This window comes from Onychostoma macrolepis, chromosome 03 (genome assembly GCF_012432095.1).
Source record: "Onychostoma macrolepis isolate SWU-2019 chromosome 03, ASM1243209v1, whole genome shotgun sequence".
Lineage (NCBI taxonomy): Eukaryota > Metazoa > Chordata > Actinopteri > Cypriniformes > Cyprinidae > Onychostoma > Onychostoma macrolepis.
In genome coordinates, this window is record NC_081157.1 from 44,226,574 (window position 1) to 44,248,270 (window position 21,697).

Below are 21,697 nucleotides of genomic sequence, written 5' to 3' on the forward strand. Positions count from 1 at the left end.
TTACAGTAACTTAAGTTACTGTAAAAACCCTTTGAAATGTCTAACAGTGTATGTTCATTTTTTTGTTCTTCCGTCTTGTTCATTTGCCACCTTCGCTTTATTTTTCGTGAAGCATTATTTTGTTTTGCTTCAGCTGTTTGTGCATTTTGGGTACAGAGCAGTGAAGGGAGGGGTGTGTTTGTTTGGACTGAATTCAAATATCAGCAGTGTTTCGCAGAAATAGTTTTATCTGTATTAGCTGCAGTTCCACTGAACTCGTTCATAAAGGAAGAAAGGAAACAGCTTTCAGGATGTCTGGATGCACCAGAGTGCTTTCTTATAAAACGTCAAGTTTGATGAGCTTTAATGGGCCACAGAGCTGATTAACTGAAAATGGACAACCTGCTTAAATTCATATTTGTAGCTGTAATTCTGATGTCTAATGGTATGTACATTGATTTTCTCTTTTCTAGTTAATGCATGGAAAGGAGACAATTAACTGTTAATTTTAGATCTATGCAAATATAAACTATCAGCTAAAAGTTGCATTTGTCTGAATTTGTTTTTCTTGATCTTGCAAAACTATTGATTTAGAGGCTTCTGCTTAAGTGCTTGAAATTATTTTAACAGACAAATGCATATCTTGCAACTAACATTTTAAGAATATAGTTTATGGATGAGCTGGAGCAGATAGTAAAGGAACATCTGTTTTAAAAAACATCCCATGATGCACCTGATGAAGTTTGTGTGATTAACATGTTTGGTATTTGAAATTTCATGGGAGCAACTGTCACACTGATATGTGTCAGTCTGTCATACTATATTTTTCAAGTTAGTAAAAAGGAATTATTTACTAGCTACTAATTACATCTTCAACAATTAGATCACTGTACTAATAAAGTATTGCATTACTTATTACTAATTACTTTCTAAATCCCATATCAACCTCTACAAGTTGAACAATACAAGGATTGACTTGAAACTGCTCTTTTAATTATTGCAAATAAATAATATAAAATTTCATAAATTATTCTTGAACTGACTTGAAGTGTTTAAATGGAGAAGGTTACATTCATACAGAATTGTTCTGTAGTGAATGCAGTTTATTTAAAGTTCATCTGATGTAACTAATTAAATTACAGAAAATTAAGAGCAAGAGTAATCCATTAATTTACTTTTTCAAAGGAAAAATAATTGAATTACAGTTATATGAGTTCTTTATTGAAGAAGTATATTAACAAAATCTTTCAGAGCGTTTGCTCATATCAGGATCGAGTCGCTCCATATCTGCGTCTGCGGGTGAAGATGTCACTCTGAACTGCTCTGTAGACTCTCACATCACACCTGAACACATTGAAGAGGTTTCATGGAAGAAAACAGATGAAGATGAAGATATTCTGGTTCTGCTCTACCAAAACCATGAGTCTTTACCAGATTCATCAGATGAGCGATACAGAGACAGAGTTGAGTTCTTCACTGCTGAAATCCCCAAAGGAAACTTCTCTCTCAGACTGAAGAGCGTCAGAACTGAGGATAAAGGAGTTTACATGTGTCAAGTGTTTGCTGGAGGACTTACAGCCAATGCAACTGTAGTACTGGAGAGACTGGGTGAGTTAATGGATGAATAAATACACAATAATTGGGGCCTAAATTTGAACAAATAACAATGTTTACTTTTCAGGGCAACACCAAACATTAGTTACCCCATAACTCTTATATTCAGTAACTGATGTTTGTGTTTCACAGGTTTCTCTGTTTCACACATAATGGTGTTGATTCTCTGTATTTCTGCATTTGGATCTGCACTTCTGCTCTGCTGCCTGATCTACTGCAGATCACACAATGAAGGTAGAAATATTCTTATTTGCTGTAGTCTGTTTGGGACTTGAAGGACTGAAGGTAGAGAAGTCAAGGGATAAACAGTATATGTTATTAATGATCGAATACACAAAAAGACTAGTGCCAAAAGCCATTTGGGACAGGCAGGCCTGCATTAAGTCTCATCTGGTGTTGGTGCTAACGAACCCTTTCCAGCATAGCTCATTAATATTAATTAGGTCAGGTGAATGAGCTCTCCAGGCAGTCTAAGCAACATCATTACACACTTTGAATTCACAATATTCATGAGCTAAGCTAACTTTCAAACTGTGAACTCTATTTGGACAAACAGGTGTATTCTATGACAGAGACTGTATCAGTCACTCAGTTTGTATTTTTAATCACGTTAAAATGGTATACGGTAATATTTATTCATTTTAGTCTGGAAGCTTGTTTCCACTACTGCATAAAAAATAAAAAGCTAATTGATACTTTTTATCTCACTTTTCTGACTTTTTTTTCTTTCTCACAATTGCAAGTTTACATTGTGAGTTTTACTTTTTCCCCTCAGAATTGCATGTCATAAACCTGCAACTGTGAATTATAAAGTCAGAATTGAGTGATATAAACTCATAATTGTGAGTACTAAAGTCAGAATTGTGACTTAAACCAATAAACTCGCAATTCTGACTCTATAACTTGCATTTGCGGGTTTATATCATGAAATACTGGGGCGAAGGGGAGAGTCAGAATTATGAAATGTAAACTTGCAATTGTGAGAGAAAAAAGTCAGAGTTGTGAGTAAAATGTTGCAGTTATCATTCTGAGTGGTTGTACTGGCCTGTGGAGCAAATGGCACTAAAATGTAGATAATGGCTAAACAGCATTATATGTGCTAGTGTAAAAATAGCCATGATGCATCTGGATCACACTTCTGCTCTGCTGGTTTTCTGATGACCACAAAAACACAGACAAAGGAAGACACATGGAAAACAGAGATAAATGTTCATATTTTGGTATACTGAAATATTTTTTTGTGTGTAATCAAATTTTCAAACAAATAATTGGACCTGATCATTTAAAATAAATAAATAATTAAAGTGTGCATTATGCAGAAATAGAGTAAAGTAAGTGAATGCATTCAGTTTTCTTTTGCAGAATGTCACATTATTACATTCAAATTATTTAATGAATGAATTTGTTTGTTTATTTATTTATTTATTAGGATCGAATGTTCACGGTCCCTCTGGTCCTCTGGTTGCTCTTCAGGGATGTTCAGTGATTTTGCCCTGTTATGTTAATGAAAAAACGGAGGGTCTAAATGTGGAATGGAGAAAAACAGATTCAGGGAATCAGGTTTATAAATATTCGTATAAAGATGGTAAGAGTGAAAAGTCAAAAGATGCCCAATGTGATTCTCATTTCTTTACTGATCGGATTCAACATGGAAACTTCTCCCTCCATCTGGACAATCTGAGACCTGAAGATGCGGGAGAATATACATGTTCAGTTTCAGCTAAAATTAATGTGAAACTGAGTCTACTTGGTAAGTGAGATGATGAATGTATGTGGTAATGCTGCTGTTGTGAGTGCTGCTCTCACTTTATTCTCAAACGTTTGGCCTAAATATCTAACCACAAAAGATGAATGGAAAATAGAAGAAAAGGTTTTATTTTATTTTATTTGGTGAATGATCACTAATCTAATCTGTCGACTTGATAATTAAAAACTGTGCAGAAATACAGTAATTTTAACTTATCTCTACATACATCGGTGCACCTTAATGTGCAAGATATCATTGTATCATTTGTGCCTTAACAGAATTTCACATTATACACTGAATATCTTTCTTTCTTTTTTTTTCTCTCGTTGATTATTCAAGGTCCCTCTAGTCTACCTGGTAAGTGAACACATAAGAAACACTCACCAATGAAGGCCAATTCGCTCTTTTGTGTCCCATGGCAGTCTGTCCTTGTGTTTGTGTTTGTGCTTGTCTGTGCCAACACATGCCATTATAATGGTTATAGACTCTAGACTGTTGTAAACAGTTGAACAACATAAGCTCTATTAGTGTAAAAATAACCACAATGTACCTGCTGTCTGTCTACTGATGATCAGAAAATATAGTTATAGAAATATGAGATATAGAAAGATGGGTCCCACTTTATATTAGATGGCCTTAACTACTATGTACTTACATTTAAATTAATCATTTGGTACAATGCACTTATTGTGTACATACATGTTTTTACATTGTACTTATATTTTTTTTAAATACCTATATGTAATTACATCTGTAATTAATTTATGTAATTACATAATTACACTGTTGACCCATCCCTTACACCTTAACCCACCCTTAAACCTACCCATACCACCAAACCTGTCCCTAACCTTACCCATATCCCACCTCAATAGCAGCAAAAGTGTTTTGCAATACAATATAACACAAAAAGTACATTGTACTTATTTTTTTGATGTAAGTACATAGTAGTTAAGGCCACCTAATATAAAGTGTGAACAAAAGATGAGTGAAAATTATCTGAAAGGTAAGGAAAATATTCTCATTGGCTGTATTAAAGTTCAGGGCTTTTAATAATTAACATTATTTAATCAATTACAAATATAATTAATGAGATATACTATTGTTACATATTTAAAGTTATTACTACACATTTATTTAAACAGAATTATTTTGTATTTTCTCTCTAGACTCCCTCCGTCTTCATCTCTTTCTAGTCTTCTGTCCAAATATGATCATGTTCTTTGCTTTTGTTTTCTGGGGTGTTTCTGAAGGTGAGTGTTTCAAATGATAATACAATTACACTCTGTTTTCTTAATTGCAAGAACAAGTGAGCTTCTACACTCTAATAAAGTTGTGTTTTATATGCAAAGTCATATTTTTAAATAAGGTCTGTCCTCAATAGCTTCACAGTAGTGACTGAAGCACAATGTGTTTTATTTCACTATCTGAGTGAGTGTTGTGTGTCCTCTGATGATAACAAGCATCTTTCAGCTAGAGATATATTAGGGATGGGCTTTTTGTCAATTTTTCATTTCGAGTACTGATGGGTCTCAAAAATGAGTACTTTAGTACTCGGGGCGAGGCGTGTCTGTTGTGGCGATAATGAAAATATTTGAATAAAAATGACAATAAATAATAAAAAATATGTCTATCAGAATGACTAGAACAATTCAGCTGTTAGATTATTAATTATGCAAAAAAAAAATCGAAAAAGAAACATCAAGTTGAGTTCAGTTCAAGTTGAGCTTTATTGTCATTCTGCTACGTGGACATATAGTGGAACGAAATGTCGTGTCTCGCAGGACCACAGTGCTACATACTAGTTAAACATGAGATAAACATATAACAATGCAAATATAGGAAAAACAATAGAGCTATACAACAGTTTAACCATCTGACTATACATATTGTGACGAGTCGGTTGCCTCCCCCCTTTTTGTCATCACCACCCCGTCCCTTATTCGCCGCCCTTCACCAGGCTCCCGACGGGAGTGGGTGTGTAAGAGAGGAGGGGCGTGGAAACAGCGAGGGCTGGCGGCGTGTAATGAGGCGCACCTGAACCGAATGGAGCCTCATCACCGCCGCTGTTTAAATGCCAAGCGCGCCTCTCCTCGAGAGACCGGTCTCTTCCCCCGTGCATGCACGCTGGTGTCCTCATGGGTCCAGGAAGGGAGCGTAGAGGGACTTCCGCGCCACCGGAGACGTGAACTGCCGAACCCGCGGTCCGGACGAAAGCCGCACCCGTGGACGGTCGTCGGGCCCGGATGCCGGGCCGTTCAAGTCCTGCCAAAGGCCGTGGAAGAAGAGGAAGAGCCGCCGCTAGGATGAAGCCGCCGCCCCTCGCGCCCCGGACCCGAGCGAGAGCGCGTGCGGCCGCCGGACTCCGCCCCCTTACCTGGACCCTCCCTTCCAGAACACTGCCCTCCTTCACAAGCCCCGCAGCACGACGAGGACACCAGACCCCCTGTTTCTTTTGGACACTTTCCCCCTTGGACACTTTTTTTTATTATTTCTGTTTAATAAAAGCCTCTCCGAAGCCTGACGCCACACCCACTGTGTCTGTCGTTGGCTCCCCCCGTCACAATATACTATAAATACTATAACTACTATACCTAGTTGACTACACATACACAAACTGAGACTGTACAATAACTTTACATAAATACTGTACATGAAATTGTGCTAATGAGATATTTGTACATGAAATTGTGCAGAAAATATATATTTTGTACATTAAATTGTTCAGGAGAGAGATTTTGTGGGAAGCAGCGCATAGTGCAAAATATTTTGTAGTGCAATGCTCAAGTAAACATTATTTTGTAGTGCAATATTCAAGTAAATATTATCTTATTGAGTCTTTGTAGCAGGGAGTGTTTATAGAAAGTGTCTAGTGTGCATATAGTGGGACGAGTGTGTTACTACAGGTGGTTTGTATAGCCCACTCACCTGTGTGTAGCACACTCAGAATTGCACTTAGGAAAATTGTCAATAGTTATTTATGAGTTGGGGGGCCGAGGTGTTCATGGTTTCAGAGGGGGGACAGGGAGATTGGAGTTAAAAGCTCTCACAGCCTGGGGAAAGAAGCTGTTGAGCAATCTGACAGAATGAGCTTTGATACTCCGGTACCTTTTTCCTGATGGCAGGAGCTGGAAGAGGTTGTGGGAGGGGTGGGGTCCTTCACGATGCTGGAGGCCTTGCTGGAGCATCATGCAAGGAAAATGTCCAGGATGGAGGGAAGAGGGGCACCAATGATCTTTGCAGCAGTGTTCACTGTCCGTTGTAGGGTCTTGCGGTCAGCAGCACTGCAGTTCCCATACCAGACAGTGATGCAGCTGGTCAGCACACTCTCAATGGTGCCCCTGTAAAAAGTGGTGAGGATGGGTGGAGGGAGACTTGCCCTTTTCAGCCGACGGAGAAAGTGTAGGCGCTGTTGTCCCTTCTTGTTGAGTGATGTGACGTTGGTGGTCCAGGTGAGATCCTTTGTGATGTGCACCCCAGGAATTTAGTGCTACCTACTCTCTCCACGGTTGAGCCGCCGATGGTCAGTGGGGGGTGGTCAACAGAGTTTCTCCTGAAGTCCATCATAACCTCTTTTGTCTTACTCACATTGAGGGACAGGTTGTTAGCACCACACCATTCAGCCAGCTGTGCCACTTCCTCTCTGTAGTGCGTTTCATCGTTGTTGCTGATGAGGCCTACCACTGTTGTGTCATCAGCAAACTTGATGATGTGGTTGGAGCTGGACTTGGCAGTGCAGCGGGCTGAGCACACAGCCTTGTGGGGCACCTGTGCTCAGTGTGGTAGTGCTGGAGGTGTTGCGGCCGACACGGACTGACTGAGGTCTTGTAGTTAAAAAAAAAACAAAAACATCTAAAAGGAATGAGGTCAAGCTGAAGAGTGAATGAACACCAGTAAACTAGAGCTCATTCTACATGACACATCCTAAATGAGATTAATCAAATATCCTAGATACACAACATAAACATAACATTACAACTTGCATCTGCACAAAAGGACGCAAATGTAAGTGAACTTGAAATAAGTTACATGCTATAGCCAGAAAGTGTTACTGCCTTTGTGCTTTAGTTGCCTGTGTTACGGGAAGAATGCATCCACAAAGAATTCACAACATTCTATCCACCTTATTCTTCAACGTGGAAGTAAGCTGTTTTCTGTGAATGTGTGAGACTTCTGGTTCATTAGCCGCCATAGAGAAATAACGAGAAGAATAACAATGTGCAGTAAATGGTAAAACAGCTTGGACTACACACCAGTGTGTTCATAATTAAGATAATTCATTAAAATAATATGGTAAGACACACCAATTTCCAATATTTCGCGGCAAAACAAGCTGTTCTGTACAGCTAAAAATAGCTGGAAGTGAATGACGCTAGAAGTCAGACACATTCAATTTACAAATGACTGTGCCCGCTCTAATGGAAAAAATAAGGTGTATAGTGTTCTATTTATAATTTTACCGTATGTACAGTATATGACAGATTGCCACTGCACATCTTGCACTTAACTCTATTTTCATCTACTTGATCAATCAAACAAATATTCAAATATAAATAGTAAAAGAATCCAGCTGCATAAATTACTCATGTCGCAAAACATGCGGGGAGCTGTGAGCTGTTTTGTATGAAGCATGCCACCATTGTTTCATCATATACCAATTGTTGATGTCTGTGAGTGTCTGAATAACACTGTAACTTCACTATATGCTTTCATCATTTTTCAGAATATCTGATTGTCACATCAGATTAAATACTGACACATGGTTAGTAGCAGAATATTTAAACTAATTAACAATAAAACACACTTCTGATCAGTGATTAGCCTTCAGATGCGATCAGTGAATCAGACCACTTTATGATTAATTACAAGCCAATATCACCAGATCTTGTTCAGTCTTGACTTTTTCTGACACAGTAAAATTGTTTTCTGAACACTGTTAAAGTAAACAGAGTAAATGAGACAAAACAATCAAGAGTGAGGAACCCAATTACAAGAAACGGTCACACTTTATATTAGGTGGCCTTAACTACTATGTACTTATATCAAAAAATAAGTACAATGTACTTATTGTGTTCATATTGAATTGCAAAACACTTTTGCTGCTATTGAGGTGGGATATGGTTAGGGACAGGTTAGGGTGGTATGGGTAGGTTTAAGGGTGGGTTAAGGTGTAAGGGATGGGTCAACAGTGTAAATATAAATGTAATTACAGAAATTAATTACAGATATAACTACATATAGGTGTTTTTAAAAATGTGCAATGTAAACACATGCATGTACACAATAAGTGCATTGTACCAAATAATTAATTTAAATGTAAGTACATAGGTCAAAAGTCTTATAAGCAGGAAACTGTTTTGCTGCTAAAGGAGGATCAACAGATTACTAAATTCAAGGGTTCACTTACTTTCTCCACCTTGCACTGTGAATGATTACTCAGTGTATTCAGTAAAAATGTGAGAAGTCCTGTTGTTTGTGTGTTATTCGTTTAGTCAGATATGTTGTCTATAATTGTGACTTGGATGAAGAACAGACCACATTTTATGAGTAATCAATGCAGAAATCCAGATATTTTCAAATGGTTCATAAACTTATTTTTGTCACTGTATATTAATGACTTCTCATAAGTAATATTGGTTTGTGTTTTAGGGTCTCTGAATGAGTCGGTCTCTTGTTGTGCTCTTTATTTTCTGAGGCCTCTCGTGTTGCTGTGGGCAGCCCCATATATTAAAGATCTCACAGGTAAGATTCATTTAGTTAGAAAATGAATTATAATGCCTAGATGTTCAGATTAATATCTCTGAGTTATTTACCAATATAAACTTGAATAAAACTCTCATTAAACAGTGTTTTAGGTATTTGCGTTTTTGTGTTTGTGTTGTATGAAATATGGTTGTAATTATTAACTTTTCTGTTTTACAGACACCATTAAAAGACCGATTCTGGAATACGGTTATTTTGCTGAATATGTTCCCTTCTCAATTGTTGTTTATTCAGGTAAACAAATGCAAATGCCAGTCAACCAGCATTATCATAAATGCAAGTTAACAGAAAATTAACACAAATTGGGGCTGTCAGAATTTAAATGTAATATTCTGAATATTATGCAGCAAATTTGAAACAGTAATTAAAATTATATATGCAGAAACATTAAGCAGCTCTACATGATTTGTGTTACTATGACAGATCCTACATGGTTTCAGTGCCGAATCTCTGTATAGTTATAGGACTGATCGCATTTTGTTAAATACTCCCCAATTTACTGCAGGTGATTATCAGAAAAATATGCATTAAATGCTACATTAAAATGGCATGTTACATGATATTAAAACTAAAGCCTCCACTAAATTATCAGCATGTTTTGAAGTCATGACATATAGGCAGCACAACGGTCACGGGGTCAGAATCAGGAACAGACAAAACACTGAACCTTAGATTATAACAAAGAGACTGTTAGTGTAAATTATAGGATGGTTTACATAAAAACCATCAGTTACAATACAAATATTTTGTCATTCTTCTGACCTGCATTTATATTTTGGTTGTGCTTCTATCTGATAGTTGTTCTATCTCTTCCTTTCTTCCAGCTCTTTTTAGAAGTACTTGGCAAAAAGTCCTGAATTACCCTGAATTTGACAGATTTGTGATAATAGTTCTGTTTTCAGTAGTGATTCTGTCCTGCCTCTGCAAAATCATTTACGGTAAGCATTTCTGTGTGAATGAGATGAAACTGTGTAACTTTAATGTAATAATCTGAGGCCCAGTTTCACAGACAGGGTTTAGACTAAGCCAGGATTAGGCCATAGTTCAGTTAGGACATTTAAGTAATTTTTATTAACATGCCTTAGAAAAAACATTACTGGTGTGCATCTTGAGACAAAACAAAGGCACTGATATGTTTTAAAGTCCCCCTGTAGTCAAATATTGTATCCCTTAAAACTTATCTTTTATCATCAAAATGACTATTTAAATGTTTTTTCTTGTGATAATTGATAATTTTCTCATGCCTTAAAATAGCTTGACTGTAACTCAACACCCTTGCCTCATTTACTATACCCTGATCTATGAATATGCAAATTAGCCCCGCCTCCACTTAGTCGCACCAGCCAGCGCCTCCTGATCCACAGATAATGACTGATAAAACTATGTTTTTACTAGCGGACAACTACAGTGAATACTGAATTCACAATTAAACTGGTTCTAAATTCACATTAAACCAAGGCTTCATGGCTTTTTGCTCTAATTTATGTTTAGGTTTTGTGCTGGTATTGGTATATTTTGAATGCTAGTGATAGGAATCAATCCCTTGACGTGATTGGTTATTGGTTTGTGACATAGCAACCCAAGGGCTGTTTCAAACCGCATTTCTGGGTCAGCCTTTGGGAAACTGCAGTTTTAAGGAGAAAATACTCAGCAATGGCGTTGACTAATGGATTGGCACATGGTTTGTCTAAAATCATTTTAAAAACAACACACAAATAAAAAACTTGATTTTCACTACAGGGAAGATCAGTCAGTGCAAGTTTATTTCAGTTGAAACAGCTCAAAATTACATTTTAGTCTGGGACTAGTCTTAAGCCTTGTCTGTGAAACCGGGGGTGAATGTATTACACACTAGATTTTGATATTGAAATAGAAACAGATTTTATTGTTCAGATCTGATATATTAGTAGAAATAGTACATATTGACCTTTTCATATTATATTATTATTTTTATTAGCAACATACAAATTTGTTTTAGTTTTTCTTTTTTACCGGATGATTTACTTTTATTACTCTTATTATTATTATTATTATTATTACATTTTGTTGTTGATTTTTATTTTGAATTCCGTCATGATAAACTGCCATTATAATGATTCAAAGCTGAATCAAATATTCAAATCTTAATTTTAGAACATTTTTCTCCTGTAGTTTCAGTTAAAGAGATTTTAAAACCAAGTGGATTGGTAATTAATATATTTGACCTTGTGGCTGATATGACCTTTGATATTGTGCCTACATTACAATTCATCCTCCTGTTCTACACATTTGCATCTATCAGAGGAGGTAAGTTCATATTTATAATGATTTGAGTTACTCTGTGTTCATTTTATTGACGGTTTATATGTTAATTAATCTCCGGTGGCATTTTAAAACACTCATTATGACTGATGTTCATCATGATTTATCATCATGATTATCTTACACTAATATCCAACATTAATATAATATCTCTATTGTTTTTAGCATTCATCGTTATTGTCATTTTACCAGTGTTAATGATGATGACGAACGACAGATGGACTTTTAGATGTGGAAGCCTCGACTGTAAGTATTTGCTGAATTCTGAACTGATTTCTGTTTTAACTGCATCAATATCTCTGTTATATGTGATCAGCAGTGTTGAGAGAATTAAATTAATATGACTTATTCACCACAACAAAATGATAGATTCCTGTAATCAGTAGTGCTGGGTAGTAACTAAGTACATGTAATCCATATTCCAAAAATTAAGTACTTGTAATTAGATTATATTACATTTTAAAATACTCGTAATCAGACTACAGTTACTTTTTTATTGATTACATGATTACATCACAAAATGGCAGTACATTATTCATAATGTATTGATTTGAATCATGATTATCTGTGTTCAGATGTTTTGCTGTTTTCAGATCATCTTCAAATTGAGTGTCTAAATTTCATTTTAACCCCTGATCAGCTCTGTTTCAATCAGTATGAAAGTGTTATTCATGAAAACATTCTCACACTCTTGTCTTTTTCAGGTCCACTTGTGGGCAAAAGGGCAGTGATGTTATTCTTCAGTTTTGTGATTAATGCAGTGATGATCAGTCTTTACATTATCACAATGGAAAAAAAACAGGTAAGATATTATTTTAAATAACAATGTTTGGAATTACAAGATATCATTGATCTATCAAATATGAGTAAGTGTTCATGGAGACGCAGGTTGTAGATGGTTGTAAGAGTGTCATGGAAGTGGCTGTAGTAAAGACACAACCACACAACACAGGAGTAGCAAACAAATACAGCCTTTAATGAAAAAAAATAAAAATAATCCAATAAGGAACACACACACGCACACACATATATACAGGTGCATCTCAATAAATTAGAATGTCATGGAAAAGTTCATTTATTTCAGTAATTCAACTCAAACTGTGAAACTTGTGTATTAAATGAATTCAATGCACACAGACTGAAGTAGTTTAAGTCTTTGGTTCTTTTAATTGTGATGATTTTGGCTTACATTTAACAAAAACCCATCAATTCACTATCTCAACAAATTAGAAAATGGTGACATGCCAATTAGCTAATCAACTCAAAACACCTGCAAAGGTTTCCTGAGCCTTCAAAATATGGTCTCTCAGTTTGGTTCACTAGGCTACACAATCATGGTGAAGACTGCTGATCTGACAGTTGTCCAGAAGACAATCATTGACACCCTTCACAAGGAGGGTAAGCCACAAACATTCATTGGCAAAGAAGCTGGCTGTTCACAGAGTGCTGTATCCAAGCATGTTAACAGAAAGTTGAGTGGAAGGAAAAAGTGTGGAAGAAAAAGATGCACAACCAACCGAGAGAACCGCAGCCTTATGAGGATTGTCAAGCAAAATCGATTCAAGAATTTGGGTGAACTTCACAAGGAGTGAATTTGTTGAGATTTTTGTTAAATGTGAGCCAAAATCATCACAATTAAATGAACCAAAGACTTAAACTACTTCAGTCTGTGTGCATTGAATTTATTTAATACACGAGTTTCACAATTTGAGTTGAATTACTGAAATAAATGAACTTTTCCACGACATTCTAATTTATTGAGATGCACCTGTATATAACATCCACATAATACAAAGACAAATACACAGACAACAACATACAAAGAACTGCGAGAACTGAAGGCTCCTCCCCAGAATAGAGTCATCTGGCCTCTGCCACAGCAACCCTTTATCTGTTCCAGCCAATTCCAGTGAGTCCTAGAGATAACAGCTCACACTGATATGTGTCGGCTCCTCACCACAACAACAGCAATATTCGCAAAGTTTTCAAGAGTAAGTGGAAACCCCATGTGCCAGTAGTTTAAGATACCCTCCAAGATACTCTCAAACATTTGTTGATGACTTTACAGAGCTTCTACTGTATCTACAGCCAGCACTGAAATTGAACTTTTTGTCATTGCTGGCTTTTTTAATGTACATATTAACAAACCTAATACTAATACCACTAAAGACTTCTTTGATCTCACCCAGCATGTGAAAGGACCCACCCTCAATCTGGACAACCATTAGATCTGCTTATCAGTAAGGGTCTAAGCCAGTCGCGTAGCTATAGGTGGGCCTGGGTGGGCCCACTTTCATCTGTGGCCCACCCAATGAGAAGTTGGTAATTTTCCAAATAGATGTAATTTATTAAATGATACTAATAAACGTCTTATTTCACTGTAACTTTATATATTTATAAAAAAAAAAAAATATTAAACGCTTGTTTTCATGGTCAATTACAGGTTGTTTCTTAGTTTTCCCTCTTCCTATAGGCTTTGTGCATCATGCTTGTCAAAATGATGATTCGTCCGTTCTATAAAACGTACATTTACTTACGTTTTTACAGGCACTAAAACGTACAATACTTACGTATTTTCAGCATTTAAAAGTACAAAACTGACGTAATTGACGACATCTAAAAAAGAATCCTTATGAATATTGAAATCGCTGCATTAATTTTATTATTAGTTGTTTTTAGTTTTCATATCAATTACCTTGTTTTCAATTGCATCATTAACTTGTTTACTCGTTTACTTAATACGAAATGATAACATTTCGTTTGCTGCCAGCTCGTTTCCAAAAATAGGCCTACATATGTTAAACAAGACTTCACTTTAAACCTTAAAATAAATAACATTTGAAACCGTTTAACCTTTACTTGTCATGTAATGTTTACTTTGTTTGCCATGGGCCACAAAAGGTGTTTTCTCCGACATGCTGTGACTGACAACAGAATAAAAACAAACAAACACCAAAACCGCAACATAATTACGAAATGAAACGATTTTATTAGTGCGCTGTAATCCAGATATGCAGATTCGATCTTCGTCCATCCCTAGCAGCGAGTCCAGTGACCGTAAACAGCAAAGCCCGCGCTGACTGACTCGTTTGTTACGAATTCAAATGTTTCTGGTGAGGTGTGTATTTGAATTATGCTAGCACGCACACGCCTTCACCAGTTCACTGAGAGCGAGAGGATCAGGAAAATAATCTGGATAATATTTTCAGCGATTAACAACATAAATTCTGCTCTGCACCTCACACAAACCTACTGTATTCCGCCAGAGAGGACTGCGGCTGCAACGCATCGTCATTTGGATTACTTTTAGTAGTGCTTTTGAAATTTTCTCAATAAATAAATGATCGTAATTGTATTTATCTGTCTGTCATGTTTTTCTTATACTGTACAGAAATAGCTATGTTTAGGTTTAGATGTAGGAGTGGGATTAGCGACTATAAAAACATTTTTTTAATGCTATATTTTTACTAAAATTGTTGTTTTCCTGCATGTTTCGGTCAATTGTGTTTTATATCCTTTTATATTCTCTATCCTTTTATATTTAGGTTTGGGGGTAGGTTAAGGGGTCTAAAATCTAAATTGCTTATCAATAAAATGATAAAAATGCATATTCGCTGTAAAATGGGTAGGTTTAGGTTTGGGGGTAGGTTAAGGGGTCTAAAAGTCTAAATTGCTTATAGATAAAATGATAAAAATGCATTTATTCGAATATCTTAATGATATAAAAGATACGTAAATATTACGTAAAATAGTACTGTCAGGATTTACTAAAGAAGCGCAGTGACGAATTAGCACTGAAAAGGCGTGGACGCAGTTATTTTTGTGCCTAACCTTATTGAATATGCATTTATAGGAGATTCCCTTTCAGACGCAAAATATATGGTAGGAGAGTATTCAAATGAATCACGCAGCATGTTTTACTAACGTTTGCTCGTGAAATTACTGGTATTTTTTGCCATTATTTAACACCCAAAAAAAGCACTTAAACTATTTTGCGATTGAAATGGCTGCAATTATTGTTGCTAGGAGGAGGCACAGCAGAGAACAGAGAGCACGTGGTAGAAGGGAGGGGATTTTTTTCCACACGTAGGAAGTCACCTGTAGGAGAAAAAAAAACAATTTGTGCCGACGGTTTTCCAATCCGTTCCCTCAGTTTATAAACCGTACTCAGGAATTCTTAAACTGTTCCCTCGGTTTAACAAATCGTGCCCACGGATTAACCCTTAATCACTCCTTGGGGTCTATCTGACCCCAATGGAATTTTCCTTTATTTTTTAAAAATGTTCCCTTCATCTCAGGGGCACGAGACTCTGTGACTTTTCCTAAATAATCTATCTAAAAAAAAAAACTGGACTTGATTTGGTTGTTCTAAAGGTGTGTAAAAAAAAAAAAAAAAAAAAAATTACCGTTTAAGGTCCTTGGGGTCAGATTGACCCCCCCATTGAAAATGAATGGGAAAAGTGAAAAAAATTATTATTTTTTGTTTCATTTGTCAAAAAAAAATGTAGTAAACCCAGTATAAATCTGAAAAGTTTTACATTTTTATAAAGGCCTGGATCTAGAGCACAAATGCAAATTGGAACGAACATTCTATCTCATGCGCACACACACACAAACACACACGTGTGTGTGACTGCAATAGGTGCATTTTTATAGAAATTGGCATATAAAATCAACAAATTTGGCATAAATCTGAAAATTTCCACTCATAAATGAAGGACTGGTACTAGAGCACAAATGCAACATGGAACAAGCATGTTCACTCACTCACACACACACACACACACACACACACACACACACACAGGTGTCCAGGGCATTTTTAGATTTTGGCAAATAAAATGCACAGAACATAAATGCATAACAATGTGAAGGGGTAGACTTAACACACACACACACAGAGAGAGAGAGAGAAAGAGAGACATTTCTGCAAATTTATGTAACATAATTTGCAAAAGCAGACCATTCAAAAGACACCAGACAACAACAAATTCTAACCTTTGACAAAAATATGGATTTTTAATATATTTTTGAATTTTAAAATATATTTTCACAAAATATATATCATAAAGTTGCAAGGAGAAGCTGAAACATGAAGAAAAATTGACTTGAAACTGAACTGAAAATGAATGAGTCCCTATGGACCTCTGCTGGATATATGTGGTCATTGCACTTAATTCCTAAAGTTTTTATTCTAACCTGCAGATGGCAGTATTCTATCCCTAACACATGGGCCAAGATCTAGAAACCATTTATTTTTAATTTAGGCCATAATTTAAGTGATTTTTTCATAAGCCAATTTATGGCGTAGTTGAGTAATTGTGCAGTAAATAGGTAAAAAACTATCAAATATCCACAAAAACTTTCGCAATCCGTTCCCACGGGTTTGTAAACTGTACTCATGGATTCATGCAAAAGGTGTGACAATTATAAGACCCCCGATGTATACACATGTTGGCCTACAGGACTTGATCACTATCAGCACCCCTGTGCCTTTAGGAATGCTAAATGGCCCTTTTGTTACTCAAGATAGGTTTGGGACAGGAAAGCAGAAGTCTTTGATTATTTTCAACCTTACATCTTATAAAATGAAATTACTGGTCTGTGCAAACTGAATATTATTTACAACATTATTACCTTTTAGGCACAGTTGCGTTGTTAAAAATATAGATTTTTCAATACTGATACTGAAATATCTGAAACGGTTTCAGTACTCTTTTTTTCCCCTCAGTATCGATACACAGATACCAGCTGGTGCTTTTGAGAAACAGCCCAGTAATGTTAATTACTGGTGTATATTTACAGTAATTTTTACAGTGTAGGAATATACTGTAGATAAGGCACTTTAATGAAAATGGGATGGAGAAATGATGCTATATTTCTCTCTTTTTGATCGACAGAACCTATTGGATGGAGCTGCGTGATGGTGTTTATGCAATTACTCTGGGCAGTTATGAAGTTTACAGACAAAGATTTCATTTATCTCCATTTTAATCAGGGTACAGTAATGATCATCTACTTTGAATCTTCTTTGGGTGGTTTTCAGTGTGGCCTACTTTTCTCTGATTATCAAATCTTAAACTCAATGTTAATGTTGCAAATCTGAAAACTTTCTGTGTATATGAACAGTTTTATGTCCCTAAAGATGTAATAATTCCGTTTGAACTTTTGTTTAAACTTGCATTACAGCTTTTCATCGTGTTGTCCCTGTGTATCTGTTTGGATCAGTTGGTTTTGTTTTACTGACCTCCGTTGCACTATTAGCAGAAATGATACTAACAGGTAAATGAATGCAGTGATTTAGTATTTAATAAAATGTTTTTTGAGAAATATGTTCATAATCCATAAAGTAAATATATACTTTAAACGTCAGACGTATGTATTATTACTGTATGTAATATGTAATACGTATATATTAGTCAGACGTCATTTTAGTCTTGAGTGACTGAATACAGAAATAGTTTGAAGTGTCTCAAATTCAGACTGCTTTTAATCAGACTATTATGAGCTGAATTCATCTGTACCTGGAGCAATAACAGTATACTACGATTGCATTCATATCTCAACACAGTGATAATAACATTTTTTTTTTCTTTTAAATACATGTATCATCTCTTCTTTTTCAGCGAATGGTGATCATGCAGTTGGAGATTTGAGATTAATTGTCTTTCCTTTAGAATCTTTCTTCGTCTTTTGTGTGCTGATTTCAGCACACATTCCGTCTGGTGAGTATAACCCAAAACTGTCTCTATTACAAACCATTAGTTTACATTTACATCATATGAACTGGTCCTTATATGTTTCTTGTCTCTCAATCACTTGTCTTTTGCCATTAATTAAAAAAAGAAAAGAACAATCCTTTAGTTTCCTGCTGTAGTTAAAATGTCTAAAGTTTGAATTAATTTATTTAACACAGATTGTGGTGTGTTTCTCTGTTTGTGTTTGTTGATTGACACTGAGTGTGTTTAATAGGCAGCAGGCGCAGTGATACGCAGCGCCTGAAAGTAGTCCCCAGCTATATTATAACTAGGTACCTTGCTGGGGACTACTTTCAGGCGCTGCGTAATATCACTGCGCCTGCTGCCGCAGCAAAGTTCCTTGATTATTACGCCGGAATGAGAGTATAGTTCCTAGCAAAATCGGACTAGAAAATCGCAACTTTTCATTTTCCGCCGGTCTTAGTACACGATGTAACTACAGAAGAGTCAAGTTTTAAATAAGAAAACTATCGAAACTCTTTGGTCATTTTTGAACGCGATGCTACTGGTCTAATAGGATTCAATGATCTATGCTAAGCTATGCTAAAAGTGCTATCGCCAGATCCGGAGATCGGCTGAATGGATTCAAAAACGGTAAAACTCAACTTATTAACTCTGGGGGAGTTGGAGAATGAGCCTATTTCCAAAAAAAGTGGAGTGTTCCTTTAAGTGTTGACATCTGTGTATATTGTAGTTGAATCTGGTCAGTCCAAATCATTGATTGAGCTACAGTCTGTCAGGAATCTTTCCATGTTGATGCTCTTAGCACTAATTAATTTCAAAGTGTTTTTAATTGTCATTTCATTATTGTCATGCGTGTGTGTGTGCATGACAATAATTTACATGTAGTCATTTAGTAGATACTTTTATTTTACAGGTTTTCTAGACATGGGCATAATGTTGCAGACAGTTAAACCCTGATTAAAAAGTCACTAAATGTCATTAATATAAGCTAATTATGAGCACAGACAGCAGCTGTGCTGTGATTTCGGCTATATTTACAAGTAGTATGATGATTCAGTTTAGAAGCACACTGTAAAAAAAAATTCGTAAAATTTCTGGTAAAAAAACAGCAGCTGTAGTTCAAACTCTAAACACCATCATGGTGAGACTCATTAAACTGAAATATGCAATAAACATTAATTTAACAACATTAGATGTAACATACAACCCTAATAAACATAACTGATAAGAAAAAACTAAGAAGAAACAGTTATTTCAAAGAAAAAACATCAAATTGAAATTTTTTTGAAATGCAACGCAGGGAATTCTGGGAACGTCAATTTACGTTTTTTCCCTGTAAATTTTACATTCTTTTTCACTTCCAAAAACGGTATTTCACTGTAAAATTGTCTGAAATGTCTATTACAGTTTTTCGCCGTATATATTAGGGGAACTTACCGTTAACCATTTAACAGGTTTTTACCGTAGCTTTTTCACAGTTTTTTACCGTTAAAATCACAGTCATTTTATCATGAAGATGAATTTGAGTATTTTTAATAATTATAGCCTAATATTTTCATTTTATCATTAGTTAATGGTGAGCGTGCAGTAGGCGATCTGAGAGTCATCATCTTCTTCTCTGAAAGTATCTTTGCCTTTTCTTTGCTGATTTTGCTTATGTTTGGACCATGCACGTACAACTGGAATTATTTATATGTTTCCATTACAAATGTAAACCTGTTTAATCCCCTTTACATTCAATCAGGCTTGTCTTTTGTTTATGATAAATCATTTGAATGTCTTAATTCAGCCCTTTAAACACTCACACAATATTCAGCTGAGAAAACAAACCTTCTCAACATCACCGTTAAATTCATTCAGAGAGAGTTTGACCCGTTAATCATCACTGATAATCTAATTAGAAAAGAGAGACATTCTACTGCTGCTGCTTTAATTAGGCTAAAATATATTTTCTCTCACCACGCTTCACACACAGTGGTTTCTGGAATAACGTGTCTGCAGTGTTGTCAGGTTAGTGTTATTTGCATTGATTTGAGATTTACACTCAACCTAAACCTCATATATTCAATCAGACATCCGTTTGCATATGTCTTATCCAGAGAGAAGCGAGAGCTAATGACTTTCCAGTCACTGGATTTAATCAGAACCAGGATTCACAGGTGAATATATTTTAGATGCTTAGCTTGTTGATTTAAAATCGATCTGCAATAAAAGACTGTTCACTTCATATTAAACAACTACACTGAAGTATAAGGTATCCATTTAGATATTAAATTAACACATATTATTCTGAACCCAGAATGCAGCAGAATCTTCTGAATCTCCTGCCAGTGGATCAAACCAGAGCCAGAAAACAGCAGAATCATTTGAAATGAATCCAACTCCAACGGTAGAAATGAAGCTGAGAGAGAAAAATCTGTGCTATAAGAAATAACCAACTGCATGGATCTGATGGATTGAGGTTTAAATCTAAAGATCACAGTGTCAATGATGGCAGTAAGTGTTTGGTTTTGGATCACTTACACCCATCAGAAACACCAAGACTGAAGATTTAAAGCATTAGGACACATACTGTTCTGTGATTTACATTCAGTTTGTAATTCAGGAGATCTATAGACAAAAGACAAAAAAAAACAAAAAACACTATGAAAACTCAGAGAGCAGTTGTACAGTGTTGAGGCCAGTGTTTTCTCAGCTCAGTGTTCATGTAGTAATAGATCTATCTGATGAAGGGAAAAATATAGAATAATGCACACCAGAGGTGGGTAGAGTACCCAAAAACTGTACTCAAGTAGAAGTAAAAGTACTTGAAGAAATATTTACTCAAGTAAAAGTAAAAGTAATAGTCTGAATAGTTACTTGAGTAAGAGTAAAAAAGTGTCGGATAAAAAAACTACTCAAGTAGTTAGTTACTAGTTACTTTGGATCATATACTGAATATAGTCTATTTTTATTTAGATATATAGATATTTAGATACATTTTTATACACACACACACTGCCATTCAAAATACCTTTAATTTTTTTTAATGTAATTTATTTCAGTGATGCAAATCAGAATTTTTATCAGCCTGATTTATTATCAATGCTGCTCTTTTTAGCTTTCTATTCATAAAAGAATCCTGAACAAACTGTCACAGGTTCCAAAAATATTAAGCAGCAAAACTGTTCCTGTTGAAAAAACAGTATATGCTGGTATGGTATGTTTTGAAGCATGGGATGCTGGTTTGAGCACCAGCTCAAGACCAGCACATGACCAGCACAAACCAGCATCCCAGCTTCAAAACATACCTAACCAGCATATGCTGTTTTTTTTTTTTTTTCAACAACACTGGTAATAAAACAATATATTTGAATGATTTCTGAAGGATCATATTACACCGAAAACTGGAGTAACAGCTGATACAAATTCTGATTTGCATCACTGAGTTAAATTAAATTATATTTTAAAGTTTAATTATGTATTATAAATGTATTTAACCTCTGACACGGAGAAGAGTGAAAACTCCTCACACGACCGCTAACGTTACAGAACATCTGAACATAACGAAACAAATGCACATTGACGGATC

General features: G+C 35.7%; 1 protein-coding gene across 13 annotated transcripts in view; it reads left to right on the forward strand.

Moving 5' to 3' along the window:
• Positions 1-21,697, forward strand: part of LOC131537980 (uncharacterized) — a 26,656-nt gene continuing 4,959 nt past the window's right edge. For 2 of the 13 annotated variants that reach the window (XM_058771733.1, XM_058771734.1), the window contains exons 1-18: positions 5-424; positions 1,231-1,587; positions 1,726-1,827; positions 3,023-3,343; positions 3,680-3,697; positions 4,510-4,593; positions 8,990-9,082; positions 9,263-9,337; positions 9,928-10,041; positions 11,255-11,389; positions 11,570-11,650; positions 12,109-12,203; positions 17,301-17,403; positions 17,594-17,686; positions 18,031-18,129; positions 20,102-20,136; positions 20,226-20,285; positions 20,426-20,622. In XM_058771733.1, the coding sequence (XP_058627716.1) occupies positions 373-424; positions 1,231-1,587; positions 1,726-1,827; positions 3,023-3,343; positions 3,680-3,697; positions 4,510-4,593; positions 8,990-9,082; positions 9,263-9,337; positions 9,928-10,041; positions 11,255-11,389; positions 11,570-11,650; positions 12,109-12,203; positions 17,301-17,403; positions 17,594-17,686; positions 18,031-18,129; positions 20,102-20,136; positions 20,226-20,285; positions 20,426-20,560 (2,052 nt within the window). In that variant the 5' untranslated portion in view covers positions 5-372 and the 3' untranslated portion in view covers positions 20,561-20,622. The other 11 variants (XM_058771732.1, XM_058771736.1, XM_058771737.1 and 8 more) reach the window with 11 other exon arrangements.